Genomic DNA, 17,604 nt, shown 5'->3' with positions numbered 1-17,604 from the left:
TTACTTACACCAAAAAGTAATGTGTTACTGTGAAAAGTAACTATTTAGATACTTCTTTTTAAAAAAAAATTTAAGGCTCCCATTAATGCCCTTTTAGCCTTCATTTCAGTACTGTTATTGCACTGGAGAATAATACAATCTGTTGATCAACTTGACATGCATTTGCATCACTGAACTCTGCTAAGCAATGTGGTCTACGTACAACACACAAAGACAAAGATATGTTTCAAAGGGCCAATTTATTTTGGGCCAGAACAAATTGACAAAACTATTTTAAATAGTTGCAACATAACATACATAAGTAACAAACCGCATGATAATAACATGTCACAACATGTCACAACATAGCTGTAAACCTGGCTTCACCCAAGGAAGGCACACATGGCATGATTATACGTCATGTCACTATATACCGCACACATACTGCTATACACACGCCTAACCAGGCGTTTTTTTCTCTCAAGGAATTGTGAAATAAAATCATGTCTTCGGGAGATCAACACTGTACTGAAGCCCAGAACACTACGCATTTCCCCAGTTTTAGTTTAGAGAAAAGGAAAGATTGGCCTGGCCCACTAGGATCCCTCTTTATGTTTGTGAACTTTATAGCCTATACATTTAGAGTGATGTGATAATCAATCACCCTAGAAGTCTAGAATGAAAGAGTATATAAGAGGATTGACAGAGTGGGGGTACCTTCAGTGCTGAATGATGAGCAGAGGCAGAGTTTGGAGTGTCTTCTTTAGCTTGCTTTCCATTTTATGTGCTCACTGTCCACTGTGTCCAGGAACTTGGAAAATGTTTTCGTGCCATTTGCTGTTTGACGACTGCTATCATGCAAATTAGCTGCCTGAAATCGGGTGACCCCACTGTAGAAATAGCCTGCATGTCTTCTAGCACATACGCTGCAATGGCTCTATCAATGTTGTCCTGGCTAGCAGTGCCTCCGTTAAAATCCTTAGGTGGTGGTGGAGTTGTAGGTGAAGTGGCATTGGAGTCTGTGTCTCTCTTTACTAGCTTCGTTGAAGCATGTTGCTTCTGTAGCTGTTTCAGCAGATTTTAATTGCTGTTTTGGGCAGTAGATAGGATCTTTGAGCCAATACACAAAATTGTATTTTCTTTGTGCTCGACAAAAGAAAAGTAGTGAGAATATCTCCATGTTAAGAAACTCGGCTTCGGCTTCGCCATGATGTCTTGTTAGTAAACACAGACACGGCCCCCCGCCCCACACACACCCACACACACAGAGCACGCCTCTTCTCTTCCTTGTGACACAAGAAGAATCAGAAGGACGACACCGCAGCTCTCCAATAAAACACACTCAGATCTTCTCAGTTTCTAGCCGATACTATATAAAAAATTACGTAAAATAACGCAGTAACGCATCATGTAGTAACAGTAACTGAGTTACTTAATATAAAAAATAATGCGTTAGACTACTAGTTACCGCCGAAAATAACTTTGTAACGCATTAGTCCCAACACTGTCTGTCTCTGATTGTCAATCAGGAAACACCTATTCCTAGTTGCCTTTCAAGATGCTTTATATGCCAGTCTTGTCCTCTGGCTTTTTCGCGTCAATGTTACTTTGCTTTATTGTTTTGTAACTAACTGCATAGATTTCCTTATAGTTCATGTGCACTTTCCCTTCCTTGTTTTTTTGTTATTTAATACACTTTTACTGGCGCTACGCCTGCCGTCTCTGCACCCTGGGATTACGGCGAACAAAATGTACATAGAAACGTAATGTTTTGGCCTCCGAGTGTATAACAGCTTTTGTTATTCAGTTGAATTTTGACACACTTCAAACATCAACACACACTATTTCCTTCTTGTCACATAAGACCAGCCCCTTGGGCCTGCTAAACACCCCCACCTTTGCCTGGTAAAAACAACACACAGAATGCACACACACACACATAGGTACCAGGTCGTTAACTAAACTGAACACAACTTTGACTTATGCAATGAAGTTACTCCTCAGCTTGAGGCTACAAGTCATCTGTGCACTTTGGATACATTGCAAGGATGTGACTGTCACTCATCTTTCACAGGACGGTAGGACAAATATTAATAGACTGAGATAGTTGGAGCAAAATAAAACTTTGAAAAATAAATATTGTCATTTAAGTATCTCTAATGTTTTGTGGTCGTTGTTTCTGGGTTAGATATTTTGCTCCTTAAGGATGAGGCAGACCCGAAATGTTTCACGAGGACAGAGGAGGATTTCACCTGCTTCTTTGAGACCACAGGAAATAGCACATGCAATTTCTACTACAACATTGGCGAGTATGTCATCAATCAGTATGTTTTGAAGAACTTATTGTCACTAAAAACTGAGTGCTGAGGACTTTACTTGCACTTGCATCGTTTATTATTTAGTAATAATTTGCTTCAGTGTCAGGGAAAAACCTGTTTGCTGAAAATGTTTTATTCTTTTCTTGGTGCAATTTTAATCATATTATAATCTTGAGACTGGCTTAATTGCTCACTGGTACCTTAGTGCACTTGAAATAGTACATGCAAATTAGGGATGTCATTTGATAATTAAAAAAAAAAAAAAATTAATCCCTGTATTCTATTGCATTATTATTGTAGTATTTGTTGATGTTGTGTCTATATCAGTGGTTCTCAAACTTTTTTTTGTCATCCCCCACTTTGGACAAGGGGGAGTTTTCAAGCCCCACCTGCCCCCATCGCCCTAACAGAACGCTAATGCCAAGCTTAACATTTTAAAATGTATTGAACATCAAGTAACATCAAGTTGTATACATTCAAACTCAATAACATAAAATAACATCAAGTTCAATGATAAATAAAATAACTGTGCAGCTGTTCAATATCAAATAAAATAACTTGCATCAAGTTCAATAATAAATCAAACAAAAGTGTTATAACTTGCATCAAGTTCAATAATAAATCAAAAAAAGTGTTATAACTTGCATCAAGTTATAAATAAATAAATGGGTTATACTTGTATAGCGCTTTTCTACCTTCAAGGTACTCAAAGCACTTTGACAGTATTTCCACATCTACCCATTCACACACACATTCACACTCTGATGGCGGGAGCTGCCATGCAAGGCGCTAACCAGCAGCCATCAGAGGCAAAGGGTGAAGTGTCTTGCCCAAGGACACAACGGACGTGACTAGGAAGGTAGAAGGTGGGAATTGAACCCCAGTAACCAGCAACACTCCGATTGCTGGCACATCCACTCTATCAACTTCGCCACGCCCTCCCAAGTAAGTTCAATAATAAAGTTCAATAATAAATCAAATAAAAGTGTTATAACTTGCATCAAGTTCAATAATAAATAAATAAAAGTGTTATAACTTGCATCAAGTTCAACAATAAATCAAATAAAAGTGTTATAACTTGCATCAAGTTCAATAATAAATCAAAAAAGTGTTATAACTTGCATCAAGTTCAATAATAAATCAAATAAAAGTGTTATAACTTGCATCAAGTTCAATAATAAATCAAATAAAAGTGTTATAACTTGCATCAAGTTCAATAATAAATCAAATAAAAGTGTTATAACTTGCATCAAGTTCAATAATAAATCAAATAAAAGTGTTATAACTTGCATCAAGTTCAATAATAAACCAAATAAAAGTGTTATAACTTGCATCAAGTTCAATTATAAATCAAATAACTTGCATCAAGTTCAATAATAAATAAAAATAAAAGTGCCACTTTGCAATCTTTGCAAAAAAAAAAAGGAGGAGCTAATGCATTTGGCAAGACAGGGCAAGTGAACATGAGTTTTACAGTACTCCAGCATTAGTGGCTGCAATGAGCCTGTTTTGCACTGCACAGCTTTTCAAATCGGGGTTGCAGGCTTAACACTGCCACTGTTAAAACCTCATTGAGTTCGGGGCTGAGCTGCCTTGACGCGAGTGCTCCCCGGTGAATGACGCAGTGTGTCCAATGCACATTTGGTGCAACCCTCTTTATTAGAGCCTGCAGCCCGTTTCTTGACTTTGCTATGGTCTGTGCGCCATCAGAGCAAAAGACCACACAGTTTTCCCATTTAAGGTCGTGTTCTTTGAGGAAACTGTCCATTATATTGAACAGCTCATCAGCATTGGCTCTATTTTTTATGTATTTGCAAAACAGCAAATCCTCGCACAGTGACTCGCCATTCACAGAGCTTCCGCTTAGCCCCGCCCCCATTAGTTACTGTTGCTATGTCCGTCAAACTTTCGCTCCTACCTAGAAATTTAAAGCCTACAGGAAAAATAAGTAATTTACATTTATTTATATAGCGGATTTCACAGACAGAATCACAAAGTGAGTTACAGTGTGTATAGAAAATGAAAGCATAGTAAAAAAAAATATCTAAGAATATAATTGAAAAAAAAAAAAAAAATTAAAGTGAAATTTCCTCCAGTTCCTCGCGCCCCACCTGTCATGTCTCTATTCCCCACCAGTGGGGCGCGCCCCACACTTTGAGAAACGCTGGTCTATATTAACCTTTTCATGCACAGTACAGTGGCAAGCTATTTGCAAGCTGTTTTCTCATAATGCATACATCTTGATGTCAATGTCGTGCATCAGTTGCTACCATAAACGCTATTGTGTTATGTTATACACTACTGCTCACTTGTGTTACCATATCTGAGTTATTGTGTATAAATATGCGGAAACAACTACAAATTTGCGCTTCATTCACTAACTTTGTTACAAAAAAGATAAATTAGAATAATACATAATGTTGGATATAGAGAACATACAAACCCTTTATTTATTAAATCACAATTATTGAAATTCAATGATTTGGTGCATTTGCAAACAGCTACAATTATGTACAAAGCAAACTATAAACTGCTACCCAAGAATGTGCAACAATTCTTTTCAACAAAAGAGGAGAAATATAACCTTAGAGGAAAATCGAATTTAAAACATCCGTATGCTCGTACAACACTTAAAACTGTTAGTATATCTGTATGTGGAATTAAATTATGGAATGGATTAACCAAATAAATCAAACAAAGCACCAATATGATTAAGTTTTAGAGACTGTTCAAACTACGAGTGTTCACTAAGTACACAGAACAAGAATTATGATGAACATCTTGAACCCTATTTTTCCTTCTTTTTTTCTTTTGAGACAAAGATTATTTATGTATTTAATATTTGGTTTGCTTACTACAGTATATTATTTATTTATTATTTATTTGTTCACTGTTCTGTTACAGAGAACAAGGAAATTGGATAAAATTGCTATGGTAAGAAAAGGGGTAGTATTAAATAAGCTCTGCTTCTTCCTACTCCTTTTCGGACGTGCTGTAATGAAACAACTGAAAATGTGTGGTGCATTACATTGTATCGTATGCATGTTTGAAATAAACTGAAACTGAACTGTCATCTATCAGTAAGCTGTTGTAGCCCCAAAATTAAAAAAAAAGAAAAGCAAGGCAGCTGAGGAATATCTCTGTAAACCCTGCATGTATTCAAATATGGGGACATTTGTCAACAAATTAAGTTAAAGTTAAAGTACCAATGATTGTCACACACACACACTAGGTGTGGTGAAATTTGTCCTCTGCATTTGACCCATCCCCTTGTTCACCCCCTGGGAGGTGAGGGGAGCAGTGAGCAGCAGCGGTGGCCGTGCCCGAGAATCATTTTTGGTGATTCAACCCCCAATTCCAACCCTTGATGCTGAGTGCCAAGCAGGGAGGCAATGGGTCCCATTTTTATAGTCTTTGGTATGACTCTTCCGGGGTTTGAACTCATAAAGGTGAATATAATTGACGATTTTGTGATGTTAGGGAAATTGTGATTCATAATGTGTCCACCAAATTGACTTCATGCTATACCGGCTGTATGCTGATATTTTTGTCACTATTGATTGTGAATAGGAACTGCTACACTGCTCTGGGATCCAACCGGGGTTTAAACTGTATGTTGTGAGACGAGAGTGCTAGTACACACGTCAAATAAGTTATTTAAATTAAGAGGAGAAAACTATAATTTACGGGGGATATTGATTTTTGGAATAGGTAAAGTAAGAACGAATATAAAATACAAATGTATTTCAGTTCTAGGAGTTAAATGATGGAACAAGCTCAGTGATGAGTTGAAGACATGTAGTTCTTTGTTAAGGTTTAAGAAAGCCTTGAAAGGTAAAATAATGGAACATTATAAAATATAGCTATGATTACTTCCATCCCATTGATTTTTTGAACGTTGATGTTCCAGGCAATCTAATTTTCAGTGAATGTATAGGATAGGCAAATATAAGCCTTGACTTCAGCCTATTCCTTTTTCCGTCATTCTTTTTCTTTTTGTGTGTGTATGTGTATGATTGTTAATATGTATAAACTGTACTGTTAAACTGATCACACAAAATGGTTGATTATATGACCGAAATAAACTCATTTAATTTAATTTAAAATAGCGTCAAAGAATGAGGTTTACACATGCACACCCACACCAGCTGGCCTTCAATACATTCATACAACGTATGTTTGTCATCAGTGTCTCAGTGGTTCTCAAACTTTTTGCACCAAGTACCACCTCAGAAAACACTTGGCTCTCCAGGTACCACCATGTTGACCAGCGTTAAAATACAATAGAGTAGTAGGCCTAAATATAATATGAATATGAGAGCAGCAAGCATGGACAAATAGAACAGACAAGTCATTGTATTGTCTGCTCGCGGAAAACAAACATCCTAATCTACGATTTGACTCCCTCGAATGGCCTTGACGCTGTGAACAACAGGAACAGGCTGTTCTGAAAACACCCCCGAGGACACCTCAATGATGGACGCTTTTGACCTCCCTCCCTCCTCAACGACACCTGGAGTCGAACTTTTGCTTGCATGCAGATCGGCCTCAGTCTATGAACATTACATCATCACACCCAAGACAATGGGCACATACACACACACACACCCTCCCCCACCCCACGCCTTCACCACCGCTTGTTTCCCCTCAGGGTGATGGTCGGCTGGCAGCGCTTCATAGCAGCAGTCGCCCTCCAGGGCCCCAATTCCCCGCCCCTCTGTTGCGAGTTGTCGTGATTAAATGTAACGTGTTTATGCGTGCATTGCATGGAGGTCTTTTCCCACTCCAGACCAAGCCCCCTTAGGAGCCCAGTCTGGATTGTATTTTTTTACTCATCTTCTTCCCCAGCGTTGTACCTTTTTCCTTTCTTTTACGGGGCGCCTTTGGCGACCCATCAGCGTTCCTGTTCTGTAACCCTGTACACTGTTTGTTTGTCAAATCTTGAACGGGTTTGTGCTGAAAACATAGTTTCGTTGTACTTGTGCAATGGCATTAAAGTCCTATCCTATTCTATCCTATAAATTAAAAATAAGGCAGAGGTTTTATTCAACAAGTATATTTAATATTTTTGGCCACTGTAATATCACACACAGTTTGAATAGTAACACTGTGTTTGACCATTTAATCAAGTGACTATTTGGCGTACCACTGCATGTGCCACAGTTTGAGAATCACTGGTCTTTATGATATTTATCACATGCAACAATTGTGCATGTCCTCACAATCAAGGCGGCCCAGAGAGAAAAGATGTGACATGTCAATCCAGAGAACGACGGACGGGACGTTCCTCCACATCTGCTCATTCCCTTATTTGGATGTTGTCACCTACGTGGACATACATCTTAAAGTGGTGGAGCAGAACACCAACATCACCATCTGCAGTCGCACTGTCAGTGTGGAAGACCACAGTAAGACTTTTATTTTCCCTCTTCTAAACCAGTCGTTCCTTCATCAATTCATATTAATTCATCTTATGATGGCCTCGTGCACAGGTGTCAAACTGACATCATTTCATGTGCTATAATGAAATAACCTGTGTCAATAAGGTACTTTCTGTTAAACGCATTTGTTCTTTCCTTCAATTTTCACAGAAAAACTGTACTGTGCAGTTGCATATCTTCTTAAAATTGTGTAACGAGATATTCATACAATATATGAATGAATGAATGAATGAATGAATGATCTTTATCTTTATTGTCATTATGCATGTACAGGTACAGGTCCAACGAAATTTAGGTTGCTTCCCTAAGGTGCTTTGCATTTTTTTTTTTAAAAGAAGAAACCACACAATATACAAAAACAACATAATATACACAATATGCAATATGGCCTAAGACCACTCTAAGAGGCAATGTAAAAAAAACGAGACAGTAAAAAGTATAAAGTGACTAGTGAACTGACTAGAGAGGAGTAATGCTGGTTCCCAGTGTGCTGAGGGGGTGGGAGTCAGCATTTCCTACCTCCTATGCTGTGCAGGCATTTTGTTTTGGATTAAAATATGTAAATAAATATGATAAATATTGTCCAGTTGGCGTGTAATCGCTGATTGCACAGTCTCGGATCGTGATTGACCGGTGGCATGAGTTTTTTTTTTTTGTTTTTTTTTTACATTCCAGCTGCGTTTAGTGCAGTTATGGCCCGGGGGTAGAAACTGTTCTTGAGTCTATTTATGCGGGTTCGCATGGTTCTGAAACGTCTGCCGGAAGGCAGCCGATCGAAGTGGCTGTTGCCGGGGTGGGATGGGTCCTTGAGTATGTTGGCTGCCTTCTTCAGCCAGCGGGAGTTGTACAGTTCTTCAGGGAGGGGAGGGGGCACCCGATGATTTTTTGGGCCGATTTGACGACCCTCTGGAGAGCTTTCCTCTCTGCTGCTGTGCAGCTGCAGAACCATACGCAGATGCAGTATGTGAGGATGCTCTCCACAGAACAGCGGTAGAAGGACACCAGTAGATCTTGTCTCAGGTGGAGATTCCTGAGTACTCTCAAGAAGTAGAGCCTCTGCTGTGCCCTCTTGACGATAGCCGTGGTGTTGGTCCTCCAGGACAGGTCCTCCTCCAGGTGAACTCCCAGGAAGCGTAGGGATGAGACTCTTTCCACACAGCCCCCGTCGATGTACAGGGGCTGTATGGTAGTTTTTCTCCTCCTGCTGTCCAAGATCACTTCCTGGGTCTTGGGCTGGTTCAGCTTCAGGTTGTTCGCCCTGCTCAACACTGCCAGCTGCTCCACCTCGTCCCGGTATGCCGTCTCGTCGACCCCAGAGATGCAGCCCACCACCGTTGTGTCATCGGCAAACTTTATGATGTGATTGCCGGGGTGGGTGGCTGTGAAGTCGTGGGTGTAGAGTGAGTAGAGCAGGGGGCTCAGCACGCAGCCCTGAGGTGAGCCGGTGCTGAGGCTGAGGGCTGTGGAGGTGTGGGTACCCATCCTCACCCTCTGACGGCGGTCAGTCAGGAAGTCTTTAATCCAGAGACAGGTGGGGTTGGATATTCCGAGGTATATATACACTATATTGCCAAAAGTATTTGGCCACCTGCCTTTACTCACATATGAACTTGAAAAGCCATCCAATGGAATTGTCCAAAATGTTTTGGTATCCTGGAGCATTCAAAGTTCCTTTCACTGGAACCCAACTCCTGAAAAACAACCCCACACCATAATTCCTCCTCCACCAAATTTCATACTCGGCACATTTCAGTCAGAAATGTAGCGTTCTCCTGGCAACCTCCAAACCCAAACTCGTCCATTTTGCACATCCGCTGACCCCTCTCTGTCAGTTTACGTGGCCTACCACTTGGTGGCTGACTTGCTGTTGTTCCCAAACTCTTCACTTTTCTTATAATAAAGTTGACTTTGGAATATTTAAGAGTGAGTCAATTTCACGACTGGATGTGTTGCACAGGTAGCATCCTATGACAGTTCCAGGCTGGAAATCACTGAGAGCGGCCCATTCTTTCACAAATGTTTGTGGAAACAGTCTCCATGCCTAAGTGCTTGATTTTATACACCGGGCCAAGTGATTAGGGCACCTGATTTTCATCATTTGGATAGGTGGCCATTTTGGCAATATAGTGTATATATATATATATATATATATATATATATATATCAAATTCTGTCTTTTTTTTTTTCAGTTCTCCTGGCCGCACCCTTCAACGTGTCTTTACAGCAAAATGGCAAAGCTGGCCAGCTGCAAATTTCATGGCTCAGCAGGGTGCCAAAATACTGGGAGGATAAAGTGAAATACAGGATCCAATACTCCTCTGAAGGCATGGGAGAGACGACGAAAGAGGTACAGATGACAAGGAACATGTGTTGTTATTACATTTATTTATTTTTAAGTACATTTAAGATACGCTTGTATTTTAAAATATATTTTCCCCCACTGATGAATCAGTGGGTCTAATAAAAGCAGGGAATTGGTTGTCACAATCATTATATGCCGCCACCTGTTTCTTAAATGGTGGTATGGAAATGTACATAATTAGGACCAGAGCTCACCTCCATAGTGTTCTCTAGAGCTGTGGTTCTCAAACTTTTTTCACCAAGTGCCACCTCACAAAAATGTGTCTCTCCAAGTACCACCATAATGACCAACCTTAACCTCTAAAGGCCTTAGTGGCGTGGACAGCACCTTTTAGCTCTTGTTTCCAAAATTGTGTACACTACTGAATTGGGGTCTTATGCCGACATATGGACACTTATACTGCTATCTGGTGGTGTCAGAAGAGTATGACATACAATGGAATTTGGAAAAAAAAAGTGTAAAAATAAAAATGTGCATGTCACTACACATGAAGTACACATTTGTGTACTTATGGACTAAGTACATCATATTAAAAGATGATTTTTAGTTTGTATTCTAATTAGGGTCCAATAAGCCCAAATAGCAAAGAGAAATTTAAAAAAGCATGTAAACAAACAGCTTGGGCCTTAAGAGGTTAATATACAGTAGCGTAATAAGCCTAAGTATTTCTTAAAAACATAGCATAGGTTTTTATTTAACAATTATAAATAATATTTTTGATCACTGTAACATTACACACAGTTTGAACAGTAACACTGTGTGTCAATATTGCAAAATAAAACACTGTACTTTAATCTAGTGGTTCGGTTTGGCGTACCACTAGATCAAGGGTCGGCAACCCAACATGTTGAAAGAGCCATATTGGACCAAAAATACAAAAAACAAATGTGTCTGGAGCCGCAAAAAGTTAAAAGCCTTATATAAGTGTTATTATGAAGGCAACACATTAGGAAGTGTCTCCGAGGGTTAGATAACTCCTGGAAATTATTGGCTTAAAACTGCCAAAAGGTATAGATGTGTGTGCCCAAGTTAAAGGAAAGGACAAGCTGTCTTCTTCTAATGGATTTATTACAATATTTGCAAGCTGGGTAACGTTTGCTGTGGTCTGGAACAACATGGTAATGTTTGCTGTTGTCTGGAACAACATGGCACATAATCAGATATCCAGCCAATATTACATACAGATAATGTGTCATGAGACATGCAAATATCAATTAAATACACAGAGGACATAAGTAAAGGAAATTAAATTAACTCAAATATACCTACAAACGAGGCATAATGATGCAATATGTACACACAGCATTAGCACTCCACGCAAGTCAATGACATCAACAAAGCTCACTTTTGTGCATTAACGCACAGCATAAAACGTTTGATGGACAAAATGAGACAAAGAAGGAATGGCATGAAACATGTCTTTCTGTGGCAGCGACGGAGAAAGTTGTACACATCAACCAACTGCGGTGAGTTCAAGGACCGGCAAAATTAGTAGGACAAAACGGCGCTGGCCAAATACTGTCATCAGTGAAGCATAAACACAAACATATTAAACAGTGGGCTTTCTAACAATTAGGAAGGTTTGTGTTATGTTTGTCCTCCTACAGAAACATTATTAAAACAACAAATATATTTTTCCACCATCTTTTCCATTTTTGAAAAAGCTCCAGGGAGCCACTAGGGCGGTGCTAAAGAGCCGCATGCGACCCCCGCACGAGATGAAGCCCACCTACCACTAGTGGTACACCTACTACAGTTTGAGAATTACTGCCTTAGAGTAAGACGGCTGAACTTGAGGTGGTAGGACTTTTTGTTTTTCATATCCAATTGTAAATATTCCGCCCTTCCATATTTGACTTTGAGGCTTTTACATAATTGGTTTATAACTAAACAAAGCTATACAGAATCTTTGAACCCCTTGCTACTTTCTGCTTCTAATTTTACGACTTCACTCTATCGCGGTTTTTAAAATTGTATTTATCAAAAAATCATATGATTATTCTTTGCTATTTTGCATTTGACTGCAGCCAAGTTTTCAGTCAAAATATGTATATTTAAGCACATTTCAGATATTTTTTTTGCCAAAATCAATTTTTAAAAATAGAATGGTTAAATTAGCTTTAAGGAATAAATCTAAGGTAGTGTACTGTACTGTACTGTCATCGTTATCATCAAATAAGTTTCCGTATTTTCACAAGTTAGGTTATGTTTTAGAACAGTGTGAGTGTGTGTGTGTGTGCGCGTGTGTGTGCGTGCGTGTACGTGCCCGCGCTTGTGTGTGTGTGTGTGTGTGTGCATTGATTGATTGATTGAAGCTTTTATTAGTAGATTGAACAGTACAGTACATATTCCGTACAGTTGACCACTAAATGGTAACACCCGAATACATTTTTTAACTTGTTTAAGTCGGGGTCCACGTAAATCAATACATGTGTTTCATGTGTGTGTGCGTACGTGCGTGCATCTCTATTACTGTACAGTATGTATTATATTTATTACAGTACAATATGTCTTATTTTCTGTTACTATGTCTACTATATATGGCAAAAAAGTGTAAAGGTCATCATAGGGGAGTTACTTCATGTCTAGAAGGATTTAATAATGTTAAAAACTTAGAAACTTTAGAAAATCATACACAGGTTGTTTTTTTATGCTCAAACTCTAAAAATATCATCACAGCAGGGTCTGGAACCAATTAACAGTGATAAACGAGGGACCACTGTTAAATTGTTATTATTGTCACGCAGATGTAAGCCTTAATGCTAGCAAAAAATACCCAGTTGGTTGTCACGTGCACTCATATATTGATTAGAGGTGCTGAAAAAAATAGAACAAAAGAAGAGCAATTCTCATTTATTAAAATTCAAAATTGATTTCTAATTTAACCCTTGTGTGGTGTTCATATTGTTGTTACTCAGCCAGTGTTTGTGGGTCTGATGGACTCGTTGCATTTCGTGGCTTTTAATGCCTCACAATCAAACAGTTTTATGTTAAAATACTGAACAGATGTTTACCTTATCCCCAAAAACATCTGTAATGAAGTGCTTCGAGAGGCTGGTAAAGGAATATATTGTATCCAGACTTCCCCCCACATTCGACCCATACCAGTTTGCTTATCGCCCTAACCGCTCCACAGAGGACGCCATCTCCTCTGCACTCCACCCCTGAGCTTAGAACATCTGGAAGGAAAGGACACACAAGTGCGGATGTTGTTCCTTGACTTCAGCTCGGCGTTCAACACCATCATCCCGCAGCACCTGGTGAGCAAACTGGCCCCCCTTGGATTCAGTACCCCCCTTTGCAACGGGCTGCTTGACTTCCACAGACAGACCTCAGTCTGTGAGAGTGGGCAACAACACCTCCAGTGCCATCTCCCTGAGCACCGGCTCCCCCCATTGCTGCGTCCTGAGTCCGCTGCTGTTCACGTTGATGACTCATGACTGCTGCGCCAGGTCCACTACTAACCACATTGTGAAGTACACGACAGTAGTGGGCCTCATCCGTGACAACAACGACATGGACTACAGGGAGGAGGTGAAACATCTGGTTGACTGGTGCAGAACCAACAACCTGGTCTTGAACATCGACAAGACCAAGGAGATCATCGTTGACTTCAGGAAGCACCAGTCCAACCTCGCTCCACTCTACATCAACGGCACAGCGGTGGAGATAGTAAGCAGCACCAAGTTCCTGGAGGTGCAGATAACTGACAATATGACCTGGTCCCTACACACCGGCGCTCTTGTAAAAAGAGCTCAGCAGCGCATGCACTTTTTGCGTGGGATGAAAAGAGCACAGCTCCCTCCCCCCATTCTCACCACATTCTACAGAGGCACTACAGAGAGCCTGCTGACCAACTGCATCTCTGTCTGGACTGGAGCCTGCAGTGCCTCAGACTGGAAGTCTCTCCAGAGAGTGGTGAGGACGACGTAGAAGATCATCAGGACTCCTCTTCCTCCTATCCAGGAGATCGCAAAAAGCCGCTGCCTGACCAGGGCTCAGAAAATCTGCAGAGACTCCTCCCACCCCCACCAAGGACTGTTTTCACTGCTGGACTCTAGAAAGAGGTTCCGCAGCCTCCGAAGCAGAACCTCCAGGTTCTGTAACAGCTTCTTCCCTCAGGCAATAAGACTCTTGAACGCATCATAATAATTCCCTCAATTCCCCCCAAAAATGGATTAACTCGCTGGAATATAAAGACAATATAACATACATCCATAAACGTGGATGCATATGCAAAAGTGCAATATATTTATCTGGACAGTAATCTATTTATTTATATCTGCACCTTATTGCTTTTTTATCCTGCACTACCATGAGCTAATGCAACAAAAGTGTGTTCTTATCTGTACTGTGAAGTTCAAATTTGAATGACAATAAAAAGTAAGTCTAAGTCTGAGACCCACAAACGCTGGCTGAGTAACAACAATATGAACGTTGCATGGAAATTTCTCTGCCAGTTTCTGCATCCCACAGGGATTCTTCTTTTGTGTTTCTGCACCTGCGGTTCCCACACAAAGTTGCAACATTGTTTGTCAACACAGTCTGCTCTCATTTTCTCACACATTTGACCCTCTGATGTTCTGTGTACCTACACTCTGTCCTCCCCCTGTCTAGGGCTGCTGTGTGTGTGTGTGTGTGTGTGTGTGTGTGTGTGTGTGTGTGTGTGTGTGTGTGTGTGTGTGTGTGTGTGTGTGTGTGTGTGTGTGTGTGTGTGTGTGTGTGTGTGTGTGTGTGTGTGTGTGTGTGTGTGAACATCAATATACATCAATTTCCACACTTCTATTAGCCCCGGGTCCAGTGGACCCGGACATCTTATATGTAATAGAAATGTGTAGGGGGGTGTATGGTGTGTGTTCATTAAATATGTATTCTGATATATGTTCTTCACAGAAAATGAGCCAAAATCATTGAGTCTCAGTTTGAAAAATTAATTAATTGTATCATTTTTCTTTTAATAAAAATCGAAAACGGGTCCCACAGACCCAAACACCACCCAAGGGTTAAAAAAAATAAATATTTGATTTCATTCATTTTTTTCAGATTTTTTAAATATTTTTTTTAACTATTAAGAAATAAATATCTAAAAATAAGTTTTTAGGCCATCTCCAGCTTACCCTCTGCGCTTATATGTCAGCAACCAAAAGGACGTTTTGTAACCTGTAACCAGTTTTTAAAAGGTTTTATTATCATTCTTATACAAAATAATATATCGCAAGAATCGGTTTTAATCGAGATTCGTTTCGAATTGACAAACGATCCGTAATTGAATCGTCACCCCAATTGAAATTGAATCGTGAGTTGTAAGATTCACATCCCTAATATTCATACATACAGTAGGCTGGCCCAAATATATGTTTTCTGTTGTTCCTTGCTCATTTTGTGTTAAGATGCAACAATATTAAACTTTCTAATTAAATTCTGATTTTTTTTTCCTTTTAAAAGAAAAACATTGGTTTTACCTCTACAAAAATATTGTGACAGCCAACTCATATATCAGGGGTGTCAAACTCCTTTTCATTGAAAGCCACATCGCAGTTATGGTTGCACCTCAGAGGGCCGCATTTAATTATGAGTAATATATGAATATACATGTATTTATATAATACATTAACAATATATTTTTTTACATAAGCTGCAAAAACATATTTAAATTTTACTTCAAAAACTGGCAGCTCAGTCACCAGAATTTTACAGTAAAAGAAGTCTGCATTGTAATTGATCATTTGTTTTGAAATCATTTAAGTACAGTATTTATCTTTATTTTGACAAAAAATATTTTTGGAATACATGATAATATAATGTTTCGATTTTGATAGTATTGAATTTTTTCAAAGATGTACAATTGCATGCAGTACATGATTTTTAATGTCAAAAGGGAAAGAACAAATATATTTAGTAAGAAAAGATTAAGCATTTTATTAACGCATATTATTTCCAGGCTTTCGCAGGCCACTTAAAATAATGTGGCGGGTCTTGAGTTTGACACCTGTGCCATATAGTATTGGACAATCATCCTATGATGTGGTTGGTTGTCACAATGTGTCAGAGTTTCTTTGATAGTTTATTACATCGTTGTTACAACAAGTTGGACAATGAGAGGAATACACAGTCCAGGTTAAACCTTTAAGCTTCATTAGAATGTAAGACTAACTATTGAAATATTTTTAGATGAGGAACGATTCACATGATCTGTTAAAAAAAATGTTTTTGTACTCCAGGGAATTGAAAAGTGGGATGACACAGGGGTGCTAGGACCGCTTATCCCAGGGGAAGAGGTCCAAGTCCAGGTCGCAGTCAAGTGTGCCAACAGTGACAATGCAGGACACTGGAGTCCCTGGTCAGATTCTGCAAAGGAGATGGTGCCACAAAGTGCAGGTGTGTACTGCTGATAGTGGGGGAAAGTGTGTGTGCTAAGGCTTTTAGAATAATTAAGAGTCATACAATTTGAATAAATAAAAATCATTTTGACATTTACAGTTTAAGATTATCAGTGGATGATACTGGGGATTTTGGTTTCGAAACGATACCCAGTAAATACAGGACTAGTATCATTGAATAAGTTAGTGGATTTTGATTTTAATTACTATGACATAGGAAAATACTTGATGCACATAAAATGTATTTTTAACTAAATATAACACTATCAAACAATGTAATAATTACATACATAACTTATTCCCAGTACCTGGTTCCCATTGACGGCACTTCTGTGTGTGTCCATGTGTAAAAGAATGTTCAGTGTTTAATAATGAATTTTTTTTTTTAATTCAACATTTAAAAGTTAGCTGAAGGCAACACGGTGGAACAGGGGTTAGTGCAGTGGTTCTTAACCTTGTTGGAGGTACCGAACCCCACCAGTTTCATATGCGCATTCACTGAACCCTTCTTTAGTGAAAAATAAAATGTTGTTTTTTTTCAAATTCAAGACAAAGTTATATGTTTTTGGTAACACTTTAGTATGGGGAACATATTCTAAGTAACAAAGACTTAATTTAGAGTTTTTTGGACACTAGGGGAACATATTCTAAGTAACAAAGACTTAATTTAGAGTTATTTGGTTAGGGTTAGGGTTAGGGTTAGGGTTAGAGGGTTAGGGTCAGGGTTAGAGGTTTAGGGTTATAATAAGGCCATGCCGAATAAGGCATTAATAAGTACTTAATAATGACTAGTTAAGAGCCAATATGTTACTAATTTGTATGTTAATAAGCAACTAATTAATGGTGAATATGTTCCCCATACTAAAGTGTTACCATGTTTTCATACTGGTGCACAAAATGAACCGTGCATGAACATCACCTTGTTCAAACAACAAAACCAACACAGTGCATAAACTCACAACAAATTACACACCTGCAAATCAGTTAGCTGTTGCCATATCCGTAGTACGCCGATAGGGAGAAGTTTTTATTTACATGATGAGTCGAGTGTGTCTTGACCTCCGCCGAACCCCTGAGCCCGACTCACCGAACCCCTAGCGTTCGATCGAACCCAGGTTAAGAAC

The 17,604-nt window shown here is 39.3% G+C and overlaps 1 protein-coding gene across 2 annotated transcripts in view; it reads left to right on the top strand.

Moving 5' to 3' along the window:
* Positions 1-1,933: 1,933 nt before the first annotated feature.
* mpl (MPL proto-oncogene, thrombopoietin receptor) overlaps positions 1,934-17,604 on the top strand; it is a 49,241-nt gene continuing 33,570 nt past the window's right edge. For both annotated transcript variants that reach the window (XM_062028208.1, XM_062028207.1), the window contains exons 1-5: positions 1,934-2,057; positions 2,168-2,288; positions 7,527-7,705; positions 9,928-10,085; positions 16,322-16,478. In XM_062028208.1, coding sequence (XP_061884192.1) covers positions 1,967-2,057; positions 2,168-2,288; positions 7,527-7,705; positions 9,928-10,085; positions 16,322-16,478 — 706 coding nt within the window. In that variant the 5' untranslated portion in view covers positions 1,934-1,966. The remainder of the gene's footprint in view (positions 2,058-2,167; positions 2,289-7,526; positions 7,706-9,927; positions 10,086-16,321; positions 16,479-17,604) is intronic.

This window comes from Entelurus aequoreus, linkage group LG19 (genome assembly GCF_033978785.1).
Source record: "Entelurus aequoreus isolate RoL-2023_Sb linkage group LG19, RoL_Eaeq_v1.1, whole genome shotgun sequence".
NCBI classification, from domain to species: domain Eukaryota; kingdom Metazoa; phylum Chordata; class Actinopteri; order Syngnathiformes; family Syngnathidae; genus Entelurus; species Entelurus aequoreus.
The sequence above is the reverse complement of the archived record's forward strand: the minus strand, read 5'-3'. Positions and strand labels throughout refer to the sequence as shown.